This window comes from Macrotis lagotis, chromosome 4 (assembly GCF_037893015.1).
Source record: "Macrotis lagotis isolate mMagLag1 chromosome 4, bilby.v1.9.chrom.fasta, whole genome shotgun sequence".
Lineage (NCBI taxonomy): Eukaryota > Metazoa > Chordata > Mammalia > Peramelemorphia > Peramelidae > Macrotis > Macrotis lagotis.
Window position 1 is genome coordinate 269,998,714 of NC_133661.1, and position 24,967 is coordinate 270,023,680.

General features: G+C 37.2%; 1 protein-coding gene across 1 annotated transcript in view; it reads left to right on the plus strand.

Annotated features, from left to right (window-relative positions):
- Nucleotides 1-24,967, plus strand: part of ATL1 (atlastin GTPase 1) — a 110,910-nt gene that overhangs the window by 5,976 nt on the left and 79,967 nt on the right. Inside the window, exon 2 of the mRNA XM_074235999.1 lies at nucleotides 22,640-22,887. Within this exon, the coding sequence (XP_074092100.1) occupies nucleotides 22,640-22,887 (248 nt within the window). The remainder of the gene's footprint in view (nucleotides 1-22,639; nucleotides 22,888-24,967) is intronic.

The window sequence follows — 24,967 nt, forward strand, 5'->3', positions numbered from 1 at the left end:
CAGGTCCCTCATTGGAGAGTTTTCCTTTTGGGGAGGGGTCTCTTTTGGGTGGTCTTGGATGTTTCCAGGGCCTGTGCTTCCCTGGCTACCCCACCAGAATACAATACAATTCAAATCACTTTGAATATCAGGCTCTCAGGTGTGACCTAAATTAGATGATAAAGGAAGGAAGATGCAAACAAAAACAATGCAAACAAAAGATTTACAAAGTTTGTCTCCAGCTGATCTCATCACACCCATGCCCAGGTTTCTCTGTAATCAGTCTGACACTAAATCTGCAAATTAATTTAGGTAGTATTATCATCTTTGTGATATTGGAAGAGTCCAATCATAATTGATTTTTCTTTGTCTTTATTACAACAATTATAGTAGTATTCTTGTAAATCTCAAGTATATTTTTACAAGTATTTGTAAAAATATTTTATATATTTTTAGTTTTTGTGTATGATTCATTCTACTTGAATGTATTCAGATTGACTTTAATACCAACAGCTTGGACCCTATCAATGTCACGCTCTAACCCCAGGCTATTTGGTTCCATGGACTAGAACCCCAGTTCCATTTAGTCACTTAACAATGGTTAACCTTTACAAAGAGATTGTTATTGGTTAGTTGATTAGTTTTGTCCAACTCTTTGTGATACCATTTGAGATTTTCTTGGCAAAGAAATTGAAATGTTTTTACTATTTCCTTCTCCAACTTATTTTATAAAGAAACTTGAAGCAAACAGGGTTAAATGACTTTGCCCTTACAAAGGAATTGTGCCCCTAATAAAGATGGAGAACTCTTTTTAAAAGTGAAAGAATTCACTACTATCCCTGAAGTTGAAATAGTTTACTCTTTATTTCCCCAAGTCTGCAAAATTTAGAGATTAAAACAAAGGACTAGGCAAAGTGCCTGAGGGAAAGAGTTAAGGCAAGCAGCCTGGAGACCTGAGGGGGCTGAGCCTGGATGGAGGCAGAGCCATGCAGAGGAAGGCTTCAGTTTGAAGACAGCCTGAACAACAAAGTTTTAGTTGAGACTGTCTGAGAGTAAGGGAGGGAGGAAATAGGCCACAGTTCTCTAGCAGCCTAGGCTGGGAGCACATGATTCTAGCTTAGAGAATGCGTGTGTCATTCTGACAGAAGGGAAAGAAGGCATGAAAGAGTTCTCTTCTGGGTCTCCTGACTTAAATACATTTTACACACACACACACACACACACACACACACACACACACACACACACACACACACACACACACACACCCCACTGACTGTGATCTTTAAATCTACCATGTCATTTCCTGTGAATTAAGTTGATTGTCCCAACTGCGTTGTCTAGCTTGGTTGCCCAGGGAGAGCATGGCCTAGGTCAAAAGTGAAAGTCAAGTGGAAGTGTTTTAAACAATACAGAGTTTACAAGGATCAGTTAAGACTACAAAATTTTAACAGTGCAAAAAGATTGCAAAATTTGTTTCCAAGTACAATATTTCCTATGCCTGTAATTCCTTGGTCATTAATATATAGTAAGAACAAAAGTACAAACATTTCCTATTAATACCTTGGGATCATATTTTCCCCATTTCACTTCAGTCTCCAGGAAGAATGTATTCAAATTTAGTTCAATTTCCATCAAATTCATATGCAGATGCAGTATGACTGTCAAGTGAAGTCCTTATCTAGCTACTGCTGAGATGAGTCTTACAGTCACTCCATAAAGTCACCTCTTGCTCCATGGGATATTAATGTTGAACTAACTATAAACCCCAGTTACTGGGATACCAATGTGTGGGATAAAGTTTTGAGATTTCTTCTGGAAAATATTATAGATTTAATTTGGTTAACTATGTGCCACCCCCACCCCCCCCACCCCCCAAAAAAGCAAACTTCTGGGATATTGTTGAAGAGTCAACTGACTTCATCTTATCTGTTGATGTCTGGAGAGTCATTCAATTCCTGGGACTAAAGGTTTTGGGTTTGAATTTTATGCTCATTTCCCTAGATTAGATTGTTTTCTTTGAATTCTATGCCCCTTTCCCTAGGGTAGTTTTCCTGTTTAGATTGTAAAACCACATTCCTCGTTAAGGAGGGTGGGTCAGTTGGGGGGGGGGGATCAAATTAGGATAAATGTGATTCTTGGGCCTTTTGCTTTTCACCTCATTCTCTCTAATTGATTGTGGCCTGGTTCTTGAGAAACAAACAAAGCCTTCTCTGCATACCTTGCTAGATCTCTGAAATTTATTTAAGTGGCATTTGTCCCACACAGTTTGGGGGCTCATCACCGGGATAGCATGCCCATTGGGGACCTCGGCTTCTCAGAACTTGGCAAAACAGCGTTGCTGCCTCAAATTCTGGTAGTTTGTCATTTTCTGGGAAGCCTTGGTTTCCCTTCTGTGCAAATGACCCAAAGCAGAAAGACTCGGTAGGAAGAGAACAGCAAATCCAAGGCAAGAAACTGATGTCAGTGAGGACAAAGAACAGTCTTTAAACCTCTATGCACAGAGACCCAGAAGAAGGTAAGCCTGGACCTTGGAATCTGAGGGCACTAGATTCCTGGAGGGTCCATTTGGGTGACTGAGGGTTGGAGGTGACCCCTTTTGGTTTGGGCGTAAGGGACTTGGATCTAAGGGCACTTGATCCTGAGAGGTCTTTGTCAATATTTAAAATGGCAAGGACCCTGTCCTAAGCCTTCTCCCATGTCAAATCAGGTAAATAAGACTAAAATAAAGGAAAAGTAAGAAGAAAATGATTAAGTATTGTAATGAATTTGGTCTGCCTTTGGGAGGGAGAGCCCTCTCTGCATTCCTGAGACCTCAGGAATTTGCCATTGGCCTGTGTTTTGAAATGCACTTTGGAAAATTCTGTTGCATTTTGTGTGATCTGTGTTTGTGCCTTGTCTGTCTTTATGTGTTTAGAGTGTCTATTTACTTGTGTGATTTGTTAAACAGGGAAAGGAGGAGTTTGCAAGTTCCCCTAAAGAGTTCCTTTGGTAGCCTCATTTTGTTTTGGATTTTTAGGCAGTATTTATCAAACTCTCTGGCTCTTCCCTTGAGCCTGCTTTCTGCCTGTGTTACCATAGGTAATATGATACCTCTCTCCTCACTCCTAGGTTGTCTCTTGAGCACTTAAAGAGGGATTTTTTTTGATTAAAAAGGAATGGATTATGGAGGCCAAACTACTCACCCTGTTATTGTACCATTATGAGAAGCACCCCCTTCCCTGTTTATGTTCCCTTCTCTTCCCAGTTCTCCATGATTCTGTGGTGCTAGAATGTTTTCCCCCATTCTTAGAAAAAGGACTAAGAGAGAGAAAATTACTTCGAGAAGAATTAGTAAAATAAATGTTCAAAGGGACCTTATTTTGAAATAAAAAGAAACATGAAAGATATAGTGAATGTTATCATAGAAAGAAATGCTATTTTAATTTGGAAAAAAAAGAGGTTGTTAGAGAGGCAGGTTAATCCTAAAGTATATAATGTGGTTACCAAGATATGTCAGTATAGGGGAAACTAAATAGTTAATCTTTTCCCAAAATGATATGGTAACAAAGCTTCGGGAGTTTATCAGTTTAAATTCTGGTAATGTTGGTTATTACAGAAAATTATGGGACATGTAAGGATTTAAGAATGGAAGATCAACCCCACCCCCCCAGAAAGGATTGTCCCTCTATAAAAGTTATTCAGCTTTACTCTATTTGAAGAAGGGGGGGGGCAGGGAATATTCTGATTAAGCTAAGGGATTTTTGGATGACTGTTTGCCTTTTCCAGGGTTTTAGCAGTAATAATCAAGAAATGCTAACTATTAAAAGCTGGGGATGGAATCATATCTGTGGTTTATATAGCAGGATAAGCTATGTGATTCTAGTTCAGAACAGTATGAATTAAAGTCAAGAGGAGCTAATGAAAAGAAGTATGGAAATGGGTTGAAGCATATAGACAAAAGGTTTGAGCAGGTTTGACTTTATGTACCAAAGGTGGATTTTGGGAACTTTGTAAAGTGGCTTACAAATCATTCTAAGAGGAGAAGAAAGTGGTTGTGAAGAGCCCCCCCCCCCACAACGTGGAAATCAGCCCCTCCCTGTGCAGATTTAAGGGAAGGGAGGGGGTTTATTAAAGAATAAAGCTGTGGTTTGGGGAGAGTTTAGAAGAGTTTAAGAGAAGAAAGAACCTTAAGGGGAAGATTGAGAAGTTTTAGGAGGTAAGTTTTTTTATCTTTACCAGTGTCTGGGAAAGATTCCATGCTTTCTCCCTGGGTTGGGGGAAGGGGTGGTGGGTTGGACACATTGGTGGTCTCAATCACATCCACCATTTTGTTAAGACTTGAACCTTAGACCGAGTCCACCTGAGAGCCTACAGCCTGTGGGGTGGGGGGGGATAGACAGGAGAGAAACCTTAAAGGGAAAGAGATCCCTCCATAGCTGGGATATGTGATTGGAAAAAAATATCTAAGATCCAGGGGTTAGGAGACTCCTTTATTGAAAGGAAATCACATTTAAAGAATATCTGTTGGCCATGTGGCCTGAGTGATAACTTGAAATATTTTTAAAGTTTGTGAACTAGAGTTTTGGAAAGCACTCTGAGGGTTTTAAAAGAGGGATACTAGTGTTGTGACCTTCTGACAAAATTTGTACATAATGAGAGGAATTAAATGACCTAGATTGTTAAATTAGTTTGGGATAAAACTGTTTTAACACTATTGTGACTTTTGCAAGGAGTTTGGGATTTTAAAACTCTATTGTAGAGGGGCGGAGCCAAGATGGCCACAAGAAGGGATCGAGTCTTAGGAGCTCTCTGATAAAACCCATCAGCTAAGGACTCTAACTAAACTTTCGACAGACAGAACCCACAAAGGGACCCAGTGAGGCAGTTCTCCTACTCAAGGTAACCTGGAAAAGAGCAGAAAGGCTCTGCTCCCCGGGGGTCGGAGGGGCAGCCCGCCAGAGGGGTGGCCCACCAGAGGTGTGGCCCTCCAGAGCGAAAGAACTTCAGCCTCCTGGAGGCAGCCCCAGGGCGCTGGGAGCCGAGGCACACAGCAGCGGGGGAGTCTCCTGAGCTGCACCCTGGGGAGCACCGGGCACAAAGTGGGGGAACAGGGGGGGACCTCTGCCAGAGCCAGCACGTGGAGCCCAGCCCTCAGGGCACACACGGAGCTGCTTGGTCTTTCCCCAGCCCTGATCCAGGAAACAGAAACAGGCAGAGCCAGTAAGCAGGAGCCCCCAGGGCATGAGCCCATTGAGCTGAGGGAGGGGAGTGAAGAGAGACTGCAGAGCTCTGTCCTCTGCCCCTGGAACAGGACTCTGGGGCTCTGACCACATTCAGCTCCTGATCACAGTCTAGGCCCCCCCATAGAACAGCAGTGCCCCCCCCACCTCAGCCCCATGACAGAGGGGGGCACTTATGGTCATTCACAGACCAGGAGGGAGGACAGAGCCTCACACACTGAGACCCTTGTGGGAGTGTCCCAAAACCTCAGGAAGCACCCCAAACCAGGCCCAGGCTGGGAAAATGAGCAAGCAGGAAGGAAGACTATTGAGAAATATTTTGCAAATGAGCCCCAAGAAGGATCAAAATACTCAGTCTGAAGATGAGGAAGCACAAGCTCCTGCATCTAAAGACTCCCAAGAAAAACAGAAATTGGGCTCAGGCTATGACAGAGCTCAAAAAAGACTTTGAAAATCAAATGAGGGAGTTGGAAGAAAAACTGGGAAAAGAAGGGAGAGAGATGCAGGAAAAACATGAAAATGAAGTCATCAGCTTAGTCAAGGAAATCCAAAAAAAATGCTGAAGAAAATAGCATGCTAAAAACCAGCTTAGGTCAAATAGATAAAACAGTTCAAAAAGTTATTGAGAAGAATGCTTTAAAAAGCAAAATTGGCCAAATGGAAAAGGAGAAAAGAAAACTCTCTGAGGAGAACAAATCCTTCAGACAAAGAATAGAATTCAGAGAGATTGATGAATTTACCAGAAATCAGGAATCAATACTTCAAAACCAAAAAAATGAAAAATTAGAAGAAAATGTGAAATAGCTCATTGAAAAAACAACTGATATGGAAAACAGACTTAGGAAAGATGATTTAAAAATTATTGGAATACCTGAAAGTCATGATCAGGAGAAGAGCCTTGACATCATTTTCAAAGAATTACTACAGGAAAATTGCCCTGATATTCTAGAAGCAGAGGGCAAAATAGAAATGAAGAGAATCCACCGACCCCCCCCCCCCCAGAAAGAGATCCCAAAAAACCAACCCCTAGGAATATTATAGCCAAGTTCCAGAACTCCCAAGTCAAAGAGAAAATATTACAAGCAGCCAGAAGGACACAGTTCAAATATCATGGAGCTGCAGTCAGGATCACACAGGACTTAGCAGCAACTACATTGGAAGCTCGTAGGGCTTGGAATACAATATACCAGAAGGCAAAAGAGCTTAGAATGCAGCCAAGAATGAACTACCCAGCAAGGCTGAATGTCCTCTTTCAGGGAAAAAAGATGGACTTTCAATGAACCAGGGGAATTTCAAATGTTCCTTTTGGAATGTCCAGAGCTGAACAGAAGGTTTGATCTTCAGATACAGGACTCAGGCAAAGCATGGAGATTGGAGGAGAGGGGGGGAAATATGAGGGACTTAATGAGGATGAACTGCATGTATTCCTGCATAGAAAAATGACACTGATAATACTCATATGAACCTTCTCAGTTAATAGAGCAGGTAGAGGGAGCTTTTACAGTTGGAGCACAGGAGAAAGCTGAATTCGAAGATAAAATATGGTGTAAAAATGGAGTCAATAAAAAAAGGAAAATGGAATGGGAGAAAGAAAAAAGAGAGGGGGAATAGGCCAAGATATTTCACATAATAAGATTTTTTTTATTACAATGAGCTATTGCAATGATATGGAAGGGGGGAGGCAAGGGGGAATGAGGGAACCTTTGCTCTCATCAGAGATGGCTAGGAGAGGAAACAGCAAATATACTCAATGGGGTATAGGCATCTGGAGTAAGAAGGAGGGGGGACAGGGGGAAGGGGTGGGGATGTGAATAAAGGAGGAGAGGATGGACCATGGGTGGAGAGTGGTCAGATATAACACATTTTCTTTTTTACTTCTTGCAAGGGGCTGGGATTGGAAGGCCTGTCCAGGACCATAGGGCCAGGTGGATGCTGGGCCTAAGGGGTGGTAGGGGGGCTCAGGGTTTCTTGGCCCCGGGACCAGGGATCTGTCTGCTGCGCCACTCAGCAACCCTACAGCAGAGTCACAGTGAAAGTATAGAGAAAATATAGTACATGGTAGTGGAGAAATAAGAAAGGAGGGAGTTGCGATCAGCAATGACAATGTTGGAAAAATATGGAAGTAACTTTTGTGATGGACTTATCATAAAGAATGTGATCTACCTGTGACAGAGTTGTTGGTGTTGGAACAAAGACTGAAGCACATTTTTTGTTATCATTATTTGGGGGAGGGTGCAGGGCAAGTGGGGTTGGGTGGCCTGCCTGGGGCCACATAGCAGGGGGATCTTTGGGTGTCTGGGGCTGGATTTGGACCCAGATCCTCCTGGCTCAAGGGCCAATGCTCTGTCTGCCGCCCAGCCCCCCCAATATTATTACTATTTTATTTTATTTTGGGTCTTTTTTTTCTTTTTTTTGGTTTTTGCAGGGCAGTGGGGATCGGGTGGCTTGCATGTCACACGGCTGGGTGATTGTTGGCTTTACAAGGCTGGATATGGGCTCGGGTGCTCGTGGCTCCAGGGCTGGTGCTTCATCCATTGCGCCACCTGGCCATACCTACAATTATTACTATTATTTTTTTTAATTTTAATGTTTTTCTCTCCCCTTTACTTTTTTCGCCCAAGCAAGTTTATCTATATTCACGGGGGGGGGGTATTTTGTTTACTTGTAAACAAGAATATTTTATTAATGTAAAAAAATTGTACAAAATGAGAATAAAAAATAAATTTAAATAAATAAATAAATAACTCTATTGTAACACCTTTGGATTAAGAAAAGTGGTACTGGGTTAACTAAGAGGAGAAATACCTAGATTATCAGGGATGTTTACTGATTTCTTTTGGGAAAAAATACTTTTAATTGGTTTTAATGTTGAATAATGCTAACAATTGTAGTTTTATTTTGGATAGAGCTTTTGGAATGTGAGTGCTGGATTCTCTGTATAAGGTACTGTAACGTTTTTATCAAACTAAACTGTTGGAAAGTTAGTTGAGTTGTTGAGTTGGTTAGTTGAGTTGGTTTTAAATGTATCATGTATGAGATTGGATTCTGAGAGTTTGGGTAAAGAGACAAAAGTGTAAAGAACATGGGATATTCATTCTGCTCTTGTTCTAAAGGAAATGACATGTTTAAGTAAGAATCTTAATGCTTAATGTATATTAACAATGTATGTTTAATTTTAAAGAAGTCAAGAACGTGGACTTCTCTCTTACTACAGACAGCTGATGGGGGCTCTGAACAAATTGCAAAGATGGGCCTAATATATTGTAAGGTAACTTATTGATGAATAAGATGTTTTTATCAGTTATGTGATTCTTTTGTAACCGAGGAGATTATATTTGCAATATTGAGCTATCTGTTGTGAATATGTTATTTAAATACTGTATTTTTAAAGCCTGGGATTAATGTGATTGCTTTGAAGGGCAATAAGGAAAATATGAAAAAGTATGACCCTTTCTGGAATAGATCTGTGGGTTCATGAATAATATAATAATGGAAGGATTGCTCTAAAAGAAATCCAGTAATTTGTGTGTTACTCTTATTGCTCCTCTGTTATAATGAAATTAATAACGTATGTTGGAAATTTAAAGCTACCTAAGATGTTTTAATGATTTTAAAGAATTGTGAAAAGTAATTTGTATGTTAGGGGGCGGCTAGGTGACGCAGTAGTTAGAGCGCTGGCCCTGGAGTCAGGAGACCTGCGTTCAGGTCAGGCCTCAGATACTTAGTGATTGTCTACCTGTGTGACCTTGGGCAAGTCACTTATCCCCAATTGCCTTGCTAAAACAAAAATAACCATTTGTATGCTGAGGATGGCTAGTGGGTAAACAAGTGTATGTATAGAAGTTTCTAACTATATATACATATATATGTATATATACATATATATGTATATGAATTGGGAATATTTTAGATCTTATGTATATTCCAAAGCAGTGGTTGTTTGCTTTGGAGTAAAAGCACTATTTAATATAGGAAAGATAAATACAAGATAATTTGATATTTCTCTATGTAATCTCCTGGACAAAGGAGGCATTTATTTGTTGTGATACAACAGACTAGAAGGAGGTTTCTCTAGCCAAGGGGAATCTGATATGCCATCTTTATATACAGATAGAGTAGATATGATTTCAGATAAAGGGATATCTCCAGTTAGAGGTAGGAGACAGACCTTTAGGGCCAGTCATAGTTAGAATACCTGGTTTTAGGCAAAGACCCAGGAAGGATACTCAGATCTTTAGGTATGGGTTTCATTAACTGGGACTCTATTAAGATTATAATTGGAATTGAGTGAATTGTATTCACTGGAAGTTCTAACTAGGTAAAACAACTATTTTAGATCACAAGATTTTTAACTGATTTTTTCTTAGGTCAGATACCAGGATGGTCAACAAAAAGAAATGCTACTGGGTAAAATGTAATGTTCTTGGAGCCAAGGAAGCTAATAGGTCAAGGATGTCAGGTGACAGGGTTTGGCAGCCAAAGGGGCGGCTTCTCAGTATGGCTGAGGTTGGACCCCTTTGACTTGATTTCCCCAAAATGACATTTGGATAATATCTCACCTGGAAGAATAAATCTGACCTAAGACATTTGACTTACCCACATGACCTGCCTGGACACTGACATTCAGTACTTATATCTGTAAAGGAATTTTCCTTTAATGTCCTGGATCTTTATAGTTAGTTACAAAGCAAACTAAAAACGGTTTTGGTGAATTGGATCTAATAGCCAGAGATAGGTTAGGTGTCTGGCGCTGACACCTACTAAGCCACATACTAAGATAGGAATTAAGTTTCCTTAGTATTTGTGTTAGAGGGGATATTTAGGTAAGGAGAAGAATGGGAAATTCTTAGGATAATTACCATTTCAAATTCTAGTTTAAGGAAAGGAATGTGAGTTAGATAAGTACACCAGGAAAAGGAAAATATGGGAATATTTGGGGGAAAAAATCATATTGGTTAAGGATGTTAGAATCATTGTAATGGGAACAAAGGTTAAAATTGTTTTATTTCAAACCAAATGTTGGGTACTCTTAGAACAAAGATGACTGTTGAATGTATGTGTTACAAGCTTGTGAGTTTGTTTATGTAGTAAAATACTAATGGAAGTTAAAAGTGTTCAAAGTGAAGTATGTGTGTCAATATGGCAGTAAGGCAAAATGTAAATTGTAATAAGCTCCAGAATCTCATTGTTTTGTGATGGAAGACATGTGTTTTGAACTGAATTAAGATGTTAAGCAGTTTATTTACCAGAAGACAAATAGTCACCAGAGCTGGAGAAGACTTTTTGTAACAGATCAGAGGATGCTGAAGGACATTGGATGCCTCCAAGGGAGAAGAAAAGAGAAGGAGAAGAAAGGAGAGGAGAGACACTGAATCCATGCCATCTCTACCATCTCTCAGCTATGTGTACATTGTTTATCTGTAACTTCTCCATGGCTCTGTAAGGATGACACCCCTACTTATGCCCTTCTCCTTATGGAAAGGAAGAGGGGAGGCAGGGTGAAAATGTTCTCCATTGAGAGAGAAAGAGAGATTAATGGGTGGAACTACCCTGGGTCTGACTTAGATTCTCAGTCTTATGATCAGAGGTGCACTGTGGCACAGGATTCTGATCCAGAGGAGAGAAACACCAGTGGCATATGACTGAGTCAGTTCAGAGTGACTATTGTTTATAACTGACTGGCCAGGATATTTACCTGGGGAGTAGAATATGTCTGAATATGTCCAGAAGTAGGGTGCATATATTCTGGATTGTACAACTTAGAGATAGGTGGCCTCAGACTCATGTGAAATTAATGATGGTACCTGGATCCTTCGTAAAGATGTGCAAACTGGGGAGTTTATTAAGGGAAACTGATTGTGAGTTAGTATGGACTTGCAAGGAAAGTGCAGAAATGGCCATTTGCAATAAAACTAATTTAAGGAGCATCACTAGGTATATTAGCTATTCTTGGGATTAATCCAATGACACAAAATGATGAATTTAGTTTGATTAATTTTGGAGCCAGGAAGACCTTTCTAAAAACTTTGGTATAAAAACTTGCAGTAGAAGGATGTACAGCAACTTTGGAAATGTGCCTATTATCATGATGATTATAGGGCTTATCTAAAAGGGTCCCTGGGAAGTAAGGAGGTGATCAGGAGTTTTTATTTAGACTTAAGGGCCAACTCAGAAATGTGAAGAAAACTCATCAAAATAAAAGAGGAGGGATTGTGTGGGATAAAGTTTTGAGATTTCTTCAGTAAAATATTATAGATTGAATTTGGTTAACTGTGCCCCTCCTCCCTTGACAAAGAAAACTTCTGGGATATTATTGAAGAGTCAGCTGACTTCATCTTATCTGTTGATGTCTGGAGAATCATTCAATTCCTGGGACTAAAGAGATAATCTGGTTTCTGTTTGATTTTATGCTCTTTTCCCTAGATTAATTTGTTTTCTTTGAATTCTATGCCCCTTTCCCTAGGGTAGTTTTGTGTTTAGATTGTAAAACCACATTCTTCATTAACGAGGGTGGGTCAGTTGGGGGGGGGGGAATCAAGTTAGGATAAATGTGATTCTTGGGCCTTTTGCTTTTGGCCTCAATCTCTCTAATTGATTGTGGCCTATTTCTCGAGAAATGAACAAAGCCTTCTCTTCATACCTTGAGAGATCTCCGAAATTTATTTAAGTGGCATTTGTCCCACAAACCAACATATTGAGATTTTTCCCTATTTCAAAAGATCAGTCTCCAATCCTTTGCCTAAAAGGAAAAGAACAAAAACAGAGGTCATGAACCAAGACCACACGTAAGTCACAGGAGAAGGTCCCAGGCTTTTCTTTTTACTACATTGTCTTTTGCCCAAGGCCATCTGCAAAATAGTCAAACCAAGAGAGTGACCAAAAACCTAAAGGCTAAGTTTTGTTTATAAATGTTTTTGAAGGCACCCACAAATCTGACTACTTAGCAAGTTAAAAAGGTTTCTCCTAACTACTTAGCAGATCAGATTTACTTAAGTAGGCATTCTAGCCTCTTGCATATGCTAAGTAACATTAAAGTTGAGTTATGTGTATTCCAGACTTTTTTCATCTCCCCTTGCTGGGTTTTCTTAGTAGTATACAGAAAAGTAGATGATTTTCATGGATTTATTTCCAGAAAAGGATATAAGTAATTACTTGTTTCATTTAATTTTAAGTTGAATCCCTAAGGTTCTCCAAGTATATCATTGATAATTTTATTTCCTCTTTGCCTGTGTTTATTTCTTAAGTCTTTTTCTTCTAGAACTATAAAAAGTGATAATGCTGCCAGCTTGCCAACTCTTGTTTTTAGATTGAGTCTTTTTACCATGATTAGAAAGGATACATTTGTCTCCATGTCTTTTTTTAAAGATATTAAAAAGTAGTTTTCAACATTAATACTTTTGCAAGTTTTTGAGTTTCCCATTTTCCTACCACCCTCCCTATGGTAGGAAACCAATATAAGTAGTATATGTACAGTCATGTTATGAAAGAAGGATTAGATCTAAGTCAGGAAAAAACCATGAGAGAAAAAGAGACAAAATAAGTTTTAAAAAGTTAACATAGTATGTTATGCATAGTATGCATTGAGATTTTACAGTTCTTTCTCTGGTTATAGATGGCATTTTCCATAATGGGTCTCTCCAGATCACCCTTGATCACTGAACTACTGAGAGGAACTGAATTCATTCTCGTTGATTATCTCACAATGTTGCTGTTAATGTGTACATGTTCTCCTGGTTCTGTTCCCTTAACTCAGCATCAGCTTATGCAGTCATGCAAGTCTTTTCATGCCTTCTGAAGTCTGGCTACTCGTGATTTTTTTTATTATTATTATAAAGATTTTATTTATTTTGAGTTTTACAATTTTTCCCCCTAATCTTCCCTCCCCCATCCCCCATACTCTTGATTTCTTACAAAACAATAGTCCTCCTCAACATTCATATGCTGTAACATAAGTGAACATGTTCAGTTTTTCCCAGATTGATTGGTATCCCCTTAATTTCCAATTCTTTATACCTACAAAAAGAGCTGCTACAAATATTTTTGTACATGTAGGTTTCTCTCCCTTTTTAATGATTTCTTTGGGATATAGTAGTAGTAGTATTGTTGGATCAAAGGTTATATACCCAGTACTATTGTCCTTTGGGCATAGTTCCAAATTGTTGTCTGGAATGATTGCATCAGCTCACAATTCTTCCAGCACTCCATTTGTTAAGGTCCAAGAAAAGTCCCCAATTATGGAACAGAGGCACTCGACATGATGGAGATGCAATATCAAGGGTTTATTAAACTAGCTCGAGCTAGGGTTCCGTCCTAGGATCCTGGAACCCTGAGTAAAGTGAGGAGAGACCTTATATATGGTTTGGTATGGGAATTTCAAGCATCTACCTGCAGATTGTCTTGAGATGGTACAGCGTTTTCTTATTGGATGCAGGTCCTCGGAGAAGCCCCCCTGCTGCATGGTACGAGGGCTGACCAGGCAGAATCTTGAGAAGCTGATCTGGCAGAAACTCAGCAATCTCACCAAGCAGAGACTTAGTATCAGAATTTAAGCAAAAGTTCATAGGTTTCAACATTCAGGGTCTTACAGGCATTCAGGCAAAAGTTCACAGGTTTCAACACTCAGGATCTTACAGGCATTCAGGCTAAAGTTCATAGGTTTTAAAACTCAGAGTCTTACACATTAATATTCCTATTTCTATGCTTTTAAAAAAGTTTTTTTTTAAGTGCTCTATTTTCTCAAAAATTTTTTCCTAATATGATATGAATTTTTTCTTATTAAGACATATTTTCTTTATAGTTTGGTTAATTTGAATTAAACTTGTATTCCTGATATAAATATAACCTAATCTTAGAGAAAAATATTTTTAATGCTCCTCTTACTGCTTTGCTAATATTTCATTTAATATGTTTTTGCATTGAGATTTATTGGTCTATAGTTTAATTTATCTCCACTTGTTTTTTAGGTATTAGAACCACATTTGTCTCACAGAACTAATTTGATGGAATTCCCTTCTTCATTATTTTTGCAATAAATTTTATTGTAGCAGCTGGGTACTTGGGTTCAGTTCTGCCTATGAGGAATCATTATTCAGACTCCGAAAATCATAGATGGTAATAAAACAAAAATGTATTAAAAAGGTTATGAGACATTGTGGGGGGGGGGGAAGAGCAGCCAAGCAGCCTTGGCTGGGTCAACCAGGGTCCAACCCAGGTTTTTATGTCTTGCTTCTAATCCAGGGAGCAAAAGGTGAACTCCCTTCCCCTATAATGGACCCAGAATTAGGTAGAGGGTAAAGCCCAAGGAGATTACAAATTTTACATTAAACAATGAATCAATGGTCCCTTAAGAATTGGGTCTCCACCCCAAGCAGCTTTTAAGATTACAATTGTTTATGTTACAATCATAATTCAAGTTAATTTACATCACCACCCAAATTCTTTCTGTTACATTCAAATTCTCTTCATCTTCCCCTGCATCATTATGACTATGGAATTAATTTTTTGTTGAATGTCTGAAATATTTCCATTCAAAACTTCATCTTGCCAAGAGTTTTTTTTTCTTGAGAGGTTCATTTATAGCTAGTTTATTTTTCTGATATTTGGCTATTTCAATTCACTATAATCTACTCTAAATTGGGGTATTTTCTATTTTAAAATATATACATATTTCTTTAATTTGTTTATTATGTGACCTTTTTATCTAGATTAGGTATTCATTTGATACATAAGTTTATACCTTTTTAAAGCATAAGATATTGGTTTGAATCTAATTTTTTCCATACTGCTGTCCAATTTTCCCAAAAGTTTTTGTGAAATAGTGAATCCTTTTCCCAGTAGCTGAAGTCTTTGTGTTTATTGAATACCAGGGTCCAAAATAACAGTTTATTCTATATGTTGTATATTTTTTTATTTTCCACTGATCAGTCTCTTCTTTTATAGCCAGTACTATAGTGTTTTAATAATCATTGATTTTAGTATTAAGTTCTAGTATTACTAGTCTCCCTTTCTTTTTTAATTGCTTCTTTTATTTTTTATCTTTTTTCCTCCAAATGAAGAAATGAATTTTTTTTTAAATTCTGTAAATACTTTGATTGGTATGGCACTGATTAAGTAAATTAATTTAGGTGGTATTGTCATTTTTACCTCTTTGGCTTAACCTACCCAAGAACAATTTATATTTTTCTATTTATTTAAATCTGTATTTCTGTAAGCAGTTGTTTAGAAATAAATTTATATAATTCTTGAGTATAGCTTGGAAGTAGACTTCCAAATATCCTCAAGAAATTTTAAATGGATTTTCTCTATCTCTTTCTGCTGAGTTTATTAGAATTTTATAAGAGTGCTAATAATTTATGTGTATTTATTTTATATTCTCCAAAGTTAGTGAATTTTTTTATTTCAATTAATTTTTAGTTGATTCTTCAGAGTTAAGTATACTTTCATGCCATTTACAAAAATTGACAATTTTGTTTCTTTACCTATGGCAAACATTTCTAGTACTATGGCAAATAGACATAGTGGAATTGGACATATTCTTTTCATCCCTGACTTTAATGAAAAGGATTCTAGTTTATCTGCAGTACAAATAATAATAGCTCTTGATTTTTAGATATATTTGTTATAAATGAAAGAAAAACCTGCTAGAGTGAGAGAATATTATAGATTTTATTCACGAATCCTATAGGATACAGGTGCCTCACCTAGCATGAGGCATGAAGTAGCATTTGAACATCAGGTAATTTACAGTCTTCAGAAACTCTTTCCCCACCCTCTTGTTTTCATAGTCTCTCAGAGTTTGAGTTTCAATCTAGGAGGTCTGCCCATCCCATGACATGTCCCTAATATGATCCCCCCTCATCATCAGAAGACCCCAATTGTCACAAGGGGTGTGTAGGATAATATTCAATAACCTAATTGCTCAAACTCATTTGTATTAGGTGAAGATCTCTAGGTCACTCTTGACCAGTTAAGGACTAGTTTCTTCTGTTCTTGTGTTTGTCATATTTGGAATGGGATTAGGAAAACTCCCAGTTTTGTGATTGACTGGGGCCATTCCCCCTTTGTAATGAATTTCAAAGGGGACCCCCCTCCACACCCTGTGAAGAACAACAATGCCCTACATTCCTGACATATTTATTATCTTAGAGGCCTTTAATTTTCATTTCTCTAATTGGTAGTTATTTGGAGCATTGTTTGACATATATATAAAATCTATATTTGTGCAAAAATATTCATATAAGTACTTTTTGTAATGACAAAGAATTGAAAATGGAGGGTATATCTACCAATGACTGACCAATTTGTGGTTAATGATTGTAATGGAATACTATTGTGCTATAAAAAAAATGACAAACAGGATAATTTCAGAAAAAGACATAAATGAACTGATGCAAAATGAAGTGAACAGTCCCAGGAAAACATTGTCCACAGGAAAAGTAATATTGTATGATGAACAATTGTGAATGACTTAGCTATTCTCAACAATATAGTTATCCAAGACAATTCCATAGGTCTAATCATGAAAAATGTTAGCCACCTCCAGAGATAGAACTGATGGAGTCTGAAGGCAGATCAAAGCACACTATTTTTCACTTACTCTATTATTCTTGTTTTCTTAACCTATGTCTTCTTTCACATGACAAATTTGGAAATATGTTTTGCATCATTGTACATATATAACATTGTACATATAACTAAGGGAGTAAGGAAAGAAGAGAATTTAGAACTCAAAACTTTTTAAATGACTGTTACAAAATGTTTTTACATGTAATTAGGAAAACTAAAATATTATTCAAAAAATAAAATTCTCCTCAGGACTTTAACTTATTTATTTTGGGGGGTACAATTGTCTGGGGTTGATAAGGTTAAATTAGGGTTCTCATGATTCTAGTTTTAGTGTTTATTTCTCCTTGTAATTCTTTCAATTTTTTTCTGTATTTTTAGAAGCTATACCTTGGGGTACAATATATGTTAAATATTGAAAACATTTCAGTGTTTGTTACCTTTTAGCAAATGTAATTTCACTCTTTATCTCTTTTAGTTAAGGCTAGTTTGACTATGGCTTTGCCAGAAAACATAATTGCTACTTCTTTTTTGTGTTCAATCGATTTTGCTCCAGTTCCTTATTTTAATACTTTGTGAATATTTATGTTTCAAATGTGTTTCTGCTATTGTTGGATTTTGCTTCCTCATGTTCTAATTTCTTCTGTTTTATGGATGAATCCATCCCAGTCATGGTCACAGTTATGATAGTTAATTGTTTCTCTATATCCTATTCTCTCCTGTTTTTTCTTCTCTCTAGTGCTAAAATCCTATTTATTTTAAATTATTTTCTTTCCTCCAACTTTATCTCTTCCTTTAAATATCCCCTCCCCCACCCATTGATATTAGTTATCATGAAAAGGAAAAATCATGAAAAAAATTTCATATTCACCATGTTGAAAAAATCAAGAAAAATAAAGGGAAAAAATAATTGGCTTCAATTTGCACTCAGAGACGATCAGATCTTTATCTGGAAGTGGACAGCATTTTTCATCATAAATCCTTTGGAATTGTCTTGAATCATTGTATTGGTCAGATTAGTCAAGTCACTCATAGCTGATGTTCACTACAGTACTATTGTTCCTATATGCAGTGTTCAATATTTATGTACTAATGAATCTACCCAATGAATTGTATATCATGTATCTAACTGCATATCATGGTCTGAACAACAGGTCTTCTTTATCCACTTAGAGTTTTCCATATAGACAGTGTCTCATTTTAGAAATTATGGATCTCATTTAGGTATGGGGTATTCTGGAAAGTTGTATAATAAAAATAATATTATCTCCAAACAGAGGGAATTCCTTTCCCATTTGGGCTCAAGGTTGGACTTCCATGATAGTAAAAACACCTTTGGCAATCAAGCAAAGATGCTTTTATTTTATGTCTCAATTAATATTAGTAACCAGATAATCATGTTAAGTTTGTCAGGAGATCTCAGAGAGCCTTTTAAGTCAAATTTTGTTCTAACATATCAAATATTTTTATGGTATTCAAAAATAAGTACATTGGGATATAGTCATTCTCTCTACTTTTCAGTCAACTGTGTAACTGCAAAGATATATATCATCAGCTGTAGAATATTGTTTGTAAAAGCACACCTGCTTTTTTTCTCATAGTTTCATCAGGAATAATGTTAGATATGTTTAAAAATTATTCTCATAAAAATTTATAGTAATGAAAAAACTTTTTTAGGTAGAAATAACATTTTTAATTTAATTTTTAAATACTTTATTTTCCAATTATATACAATAGTAATATGTACCCATCATTTTTTGCAAGGCTCTGAATTCCACAATTTCCCCCTTCCCTCCCCCCCACCACAGAAAGCAGTCTAATAGTCTCTGCATTGTTTCCATGCCATACATTGATGTAAATTGAATGTTATAAGAGTAAACATAAGAATAAACATAACCCCCCCCCCCAGAAGATGAGAAACCTCAAGAGTAGAAAGAGGAAAAAAAATTGTACTTCAGTCTGTGTTCAGATTCCAATGGCTCTGTCTCTAGGGTGAGTTGCTTTCTTTATCATAAGTCCACCAGAGAAGTTGCTTCAATAGTTTTTCCACAGTTGCTATTACTAGCTGTACCTCCACTCTATTTCTCCCCACTCTCATTTATTCTATTCTCTCTCTCCTTTCATCCTGGCCCTGTCCAAAAGTATGTTGAATCTGAGTACCTTCTAACCTTGATCTTCCCTCTCTTCTATCACCTATTCTTCCCTTCCCTCCCCCCATTCCCCCTCATCCCATCCCTTTCCTCCCATCCTTCTCCAGGGAAAGATAGATTTCCTTACCCTATTAAGTGTATATGTCATTTCCAATGAGAATGAAGGCGCACTCATTTCCCCCTTGCCTTCCCCCCTCCATTGAAAAAGCTTTTTTTTGACTTATGTGAAATCTCTCAGCTTCTTCTTCATCTCCTTTTCCTTCTTCTCAGTATTTTCCCCCATCACCCATTGACTCCATCCTTTTATCACATCATACCATTATATTCTGCTCCTTCCTATGTCCTGTCTATATATGCTCCTTCTAACAGCTCTTATAAATGAGAAAGTTCATGAGTTATCAATATCTTCTTCCCATGCAGGAATACAAACAGTTCAACATCATCAAGTTCCTCATAGTTAGTCCTTCTCTTGCACTCCCTCTACGGTTCACCAGAGTCCTGTACTTGGAGATCAAACTTTCTGTTTACCTCTGGTCATCTAAAAACAAAAGTTGGAAAGTCCCCTGTTTCATTGAAAGTCCATCTTTTCCCCTGAAAGAAGATGTGCAGTTTTGCTGGGTAGTTGATTCTCAGTTGTAAACCAAGATCTTTTTCCTTCCAGAATATCATATTCCAAACCCTACGAGCCCTTAATGTAGATGCAGCCAGATCCTGTGTAATTCTGACTATGGAGCCTCAGAGGTTGAATTGTTTGTTTCTGGCAGCTTTTAGAATTTTCCCTTTGATTTGGGAGTTTTGGAATTTGGTTATAATATTCCTGGAAGTTTTTCTTCCTGCTTTCTTTCAAAGTCATCAGCTTCCTTTAGTTCCATTTTGCATTTTGAAGGAGTTATTTTCTTCAGAGAACTTTTTTATCTCCTAGCTGGCCAATTCTGCTTTTTAAGGCATTCTTCTCCTCATTTGCCTTTTGTTTTGCTTTTTCCATTAGGCCTGAAGTGGTTTTTAACATATTATTTTCTTCAGTATTTTTTTGGATATCTTTCATCAAGTTTTTGATTTGGTTTTCATGATTTTTCTTCATGGCTCTCATTTATCCTCCCAATTTTTTCTCCATCTCCCTTAATTGCTTTTCAAAGTCTTTTTTGAGCTATTTTTCTTGGAGGTTTTGGATACAGAAGCTTTGATTTTTTTTTATCATCTATGAGTATATATTTTGATCTTCCATGGAACTAAAGGAATTCTCTATGGTCATATTCTTCTTTTTCTGTTGTTTACTCATTTCCTCAGCCCAAGACTAATTTACAGCACTTCTAAGGCTTTGGGGTTGTTTGTTTTTGGGTGGAGTACCCCACTGGGACCTTTATTCCTCCAAAGTCTTATGCTCTCTAGCCTGTGCTTTGACATGTAGATGACCACAGCACTGCCCTCTGCTCTGGGGCTATAAGGAGAGATCCAGCTATCTTAGTATGGAAGCCCAGACTGCAACCTGGGTCTGAGTGTATGCAAAGAGCAGAGTCCTACCCCAAGAAGAGCAGAGAAATCTCTGCAGACTTCCCTTACCATCTCTGGGGGCGTAGGCTGCTTTCTCTCGATTCTCACTGCAGGTTCTGAGGCTAGTGCTCCTCACTCCACACTCATTCTGATGTAGCAGAGTTCTCTCACCACCCCTTCAAACCGTTGTCAGTGACTTCTGGGCTGGGCTGTGGCCAGGGCTTTTTTCCAACTTCCAGTCCTGGTGAAACACACCTTTCCTGTGGAACTTCTAAGTTATCTTGGACTGTGAAAATGTATCACTCAGTCTTTCTGTGGGTTCTGCCCCTCTAAATTTTGGCTAGAGCCATCCTTTGTTTTGAGGGGTTTGGGGGGGGGTCAGAGTTCCCAGGAAATTCTGCCTTCATGCTGCCATCTTGGCCTCACCCCCAAAATAACATCTTTTGATTTCTTTCAGTCATTTGGTATTTTCTTCTTTCAGATATTTTGAAAATTGATCCCTCAATACCTTCAGAATTTTGTAGCCAGAATGAACCTACAGCTTTTTAGAATTTTTTATAATTTAAGTAATAACATCTTTGAATTTTCTAAATTCAAAGATAGTTCTCTTCTCCTTAGGTCATCTATATAAATCAGTATTCCCTAACTGCTAATTCTATGGCATCCACTTCACTCTGTTATTAGTAGCAGCAATTATTTAGAATTTTGAATACCCTTAGGATGTTAAGCTTGTGACTTTTTCAATGACATTTTCCCAATAGGATTGTTGGGACTATTGATTCTCATTTTATCATCCAATTTTAGCACCATCTAGTAAAATCAACTTCCTTTACTTCTTCTACCAGTTGCTTTTCTGAATTACTTCACGATTTCCAGCAACATGGTTCTCCTCACTACTGATTACTAATTACAGGGCCCCAAACCCCTTGACATAATTACTGCTATATCCTAGAGATGTCAATGTTGACCCAGTTGAAATGTATTTAAATAGCATTTTAAAGCATATTATAAAGTTATTTGAGTTTCATCACCTGTAATTTTTTTTGTATTTTTTTTAAATCCCTTCTGTATACTTTCTCTTGGATGTGCTCTATTTTGAGGGCACCTCTTATGAATAAACTAATTTCCAGAGAGTTTTTAGGAAGGTTTTTCATAGTCAGGAGAGCACAAGTTTTTTTTTTTTTTGTAGGTAGAGTGAATGTTTTGCTAGCCGCAGTGGAAGTATTTGGTCCTACTAGTTGGGGAAGATTGTAGTGGAAATTGTCAGAAGGCAAGCAGGTAAAATTAATTAATCTGAGTACTTCCCCCAGGGACACTGTGGGCCTATTTGCCAGAAGTGAAGTAAATATTTGGGATAGAAAATCATGGAATATAGGTATCCAGTGGGAAGTGGTTGCAGGGAAGACTGTGATCTTCAAAGGGTTAAAAGTCCCTGGAAATGGGAATCTGTACTTTTATTAAATATCTTTTTATTTACTCTACAGTACCTCCTCTCCCTAATCTCCCCCTCCCCCATTCCAATCCCAACTAACCCTCATTTTTTTCTTGTGAATATTATTATGGTAGGCATGCCTCTATGTTAAACAATACAAGTAAAATAAACTTTTACTGGACAGTCCAAAGACTAAAGTATATTTTGGGCACTTGTCAGGGATCAGTTCAACAAGTGAGAAGACTGAAGAATAGCCAAGGGGGTCAGTCAGGACATCTAATTCATAAAATGCCATAAGGACAAGAAAGCAGGGGAAATTACCAGCAGATATAGAGCTCAGTATGACCCTGAAAGAAAGCAACCCAAAGAGTCTGGAGGGATGGCTAAGGAAGAGAGTGTATTAAGTTCCCATTTAGGCTTCAAGGCATAAATCCTTGAGTCAGGCTGAATAGTAAGTCTGGATCCAGCAGCTGATGAAAGATCTTGTTCACCTGAACCTCTGAACTTTTTTCCCATTTTTGTAAGTCTTTCACTTTGATTTTCTATGCTTTCTTTGAACAGAGATTAGAATACCTCATTTGGGGCCTTGAAAACCTGAGTTTACTTACTATAATCAATGTAGTGATCAGAGAAGCCGTATTGAGGAATCAAATCTAAAGATAATATAGGTGATCAAATTCACTGCTGTCAAAGTAAAGGCCCTCATTGCTTACAATAAACAGCTTGGGAGTTATCAAATGGGGACCTATTCTCTGGAAGATCTACACATTCAGCTGAACCTTACTACTTTTTCTTTTTAACAGGTGGATTTACAGAAAAAAATTATGAATGGAGCTCAGAAGAAGAAGATACCTTGAAAAAGGCAGGACCTGTTCAGGTCCTCATCATGAAAGATGATCACTCCTTTGAATTAGATGAAATTGCACTTAATCGTATCCTTCTGTCAGAGGCTGTCAGGGACAAAGAAGTTGTTGCTGTTTCTGTAGCTGGAGCATTTAGAAAAGGAAAATCATTTCTCATGGACTTCATGTTGAGATATATGTACAACCAGGTATAAGTTCTCTAAAACACTTTCTTGTTCTTGTGCTTCTATTACTAGAAACTGTTGAATGACCATTGTGCCTCCTGGCAAAGAACAAATTCAGAACTGAAAAAAATTTTAAAAGTGGTCTATTAAGTCATTGGACACAGAGCAAGAGCCCCCCAAAAAGTGTCTCTGTCCCACCCTTTCCCCTTCCAACTCCCCCAGTCTCTGAAACTTTTCATTATGTAAAATTCAAACAAAAGAGCAAGGAAATAGTATGGATGCAATTTCTAGAAGAAACACAGAAATTGCTTGAGATGTATAATAGGAGAAAACTTCTTACATCAATCTTTGGATCTAAATACCCTGAAAGGATTTTTTTTGAGATCAGCATAACCTGTTCTCCTGAATTAAACATTAAACAGATCTGATCACTAAGCAACAAGCCAAATCTAGGTTCAAACAATGTAATAAAAATTTTCCACTATTTTTTTCTCTTTTCCCATATTAGGGATTTATTCTCAGTTTTCCCCTATTGGGGATTTGAAGCCCAACATTCCTATATTAGAAAAAGCACAATTACATAAACAGATCTTTAAAATAACTCAAATCAGTGGAGGCTTCCACTTCACTATTCAACTTATGTTGAGATTGATAGAATTCCTTTAAAGAATTATAGAAACCATATTGATGGCACATTTTCCCCATCATTTTACAGTCAGAGGAATCAAAGTGACTAAGCATCAGGGAACTTAGACTCGCACCAGGAAAGACGTGTACACATAGTCATTGAAAGGACTCTTAATGGCAACAACTATCAAAAAGTTTGTTTTTAATTTATATTTCCTTCAATTTCACAAAAGTTGAATAAACTTAGTTAAACAGAATCATAATCTCATCCATCCCTAAGAAAGCAAAACTAGTTAAACAGATTCTATAGGTAAATTAAATCAGGTTATAGATTAAATTACATTTAATCAAATCTTTTTTCATCCTGAATCTCAGTTCTTCCAAGTAGCCACCTTATCCTTGGAGATATTTTCCCTTGGTAATTCTGGATTAGGTCTCATTTCAATTTCAGGTATGGAGGAATGTTCCTCTTAAATTTGGTTTTTCAGTAACTAGTTCATTTGGTGAAAATAAATTTAAACCTCATGGAGTTAATTTGTCCTTTGATCATTCTTCTTAATAGAAACAGTTGAAAACTATATAAAGATGTTTATGTGTATATACAAATACATATAGAGATATTCTTATTCTTAGAGAAAACAATTCAATAATTGTTGCTTTTCTCAAAGTGAAGTTTACTATTCCATTATCACATGACATTTTTGTCCTATTCCTCTTTTCTGTTTATGTATTATCTTCATATCATCCAAAAAGCATTAGATACTTAAAGGAGCTAATTTTATGCATAAACCTATAATAGTGATCACAGATTCAAAATGATAAAATTAAAAACTTGTATCCTATTATAGTAACTCAAAGATGCTGAGTATATATATATATATATATATATATATATTTATATACATATATAAATGTGTATATATATATATATATATATATATATATATATATATATAAAATATAAAAACTTTTACAGATTGCCTGTCCTTATAGAAATTAAGGAGGAGAGAAGCAACATGGTTATTAAATGAACACTTCAAGGGCATAGACAGACTTTCTTTGCTATTTGATTCCAAATACCATTCATAGACATTCCTTTATTTTGGATCTGCCAACATATAGAAAAGTTCTCCCATCATTGACAGTTTACCATAGCCACTCAGTCAAGTGGGAAAATTTGCTATTCAGAAAGGAAATAACAGAATAAGGAAACTGAGTTAAAAGGCTTCTAATAGGGGCGGCTAGGTGGTGTAGTGGATAAAGCACCGGCCTTGGAGTCAGGAGTACCTGTGTTCAAATTCGGTCTCAGACACTTAATAATTACCTAGCTGTGTGGCCTTGGGCAAACTACTTAACCCCATTTGCCTTGCAAAAACCTTCAAAAAAGGTGGGGCTTCTAATTGCATTTGCAAGATTATCTTCTCAGTTTTCCTAGACACAGACATCCACCTAGAACAATTCTCAGATTGCACTGTGG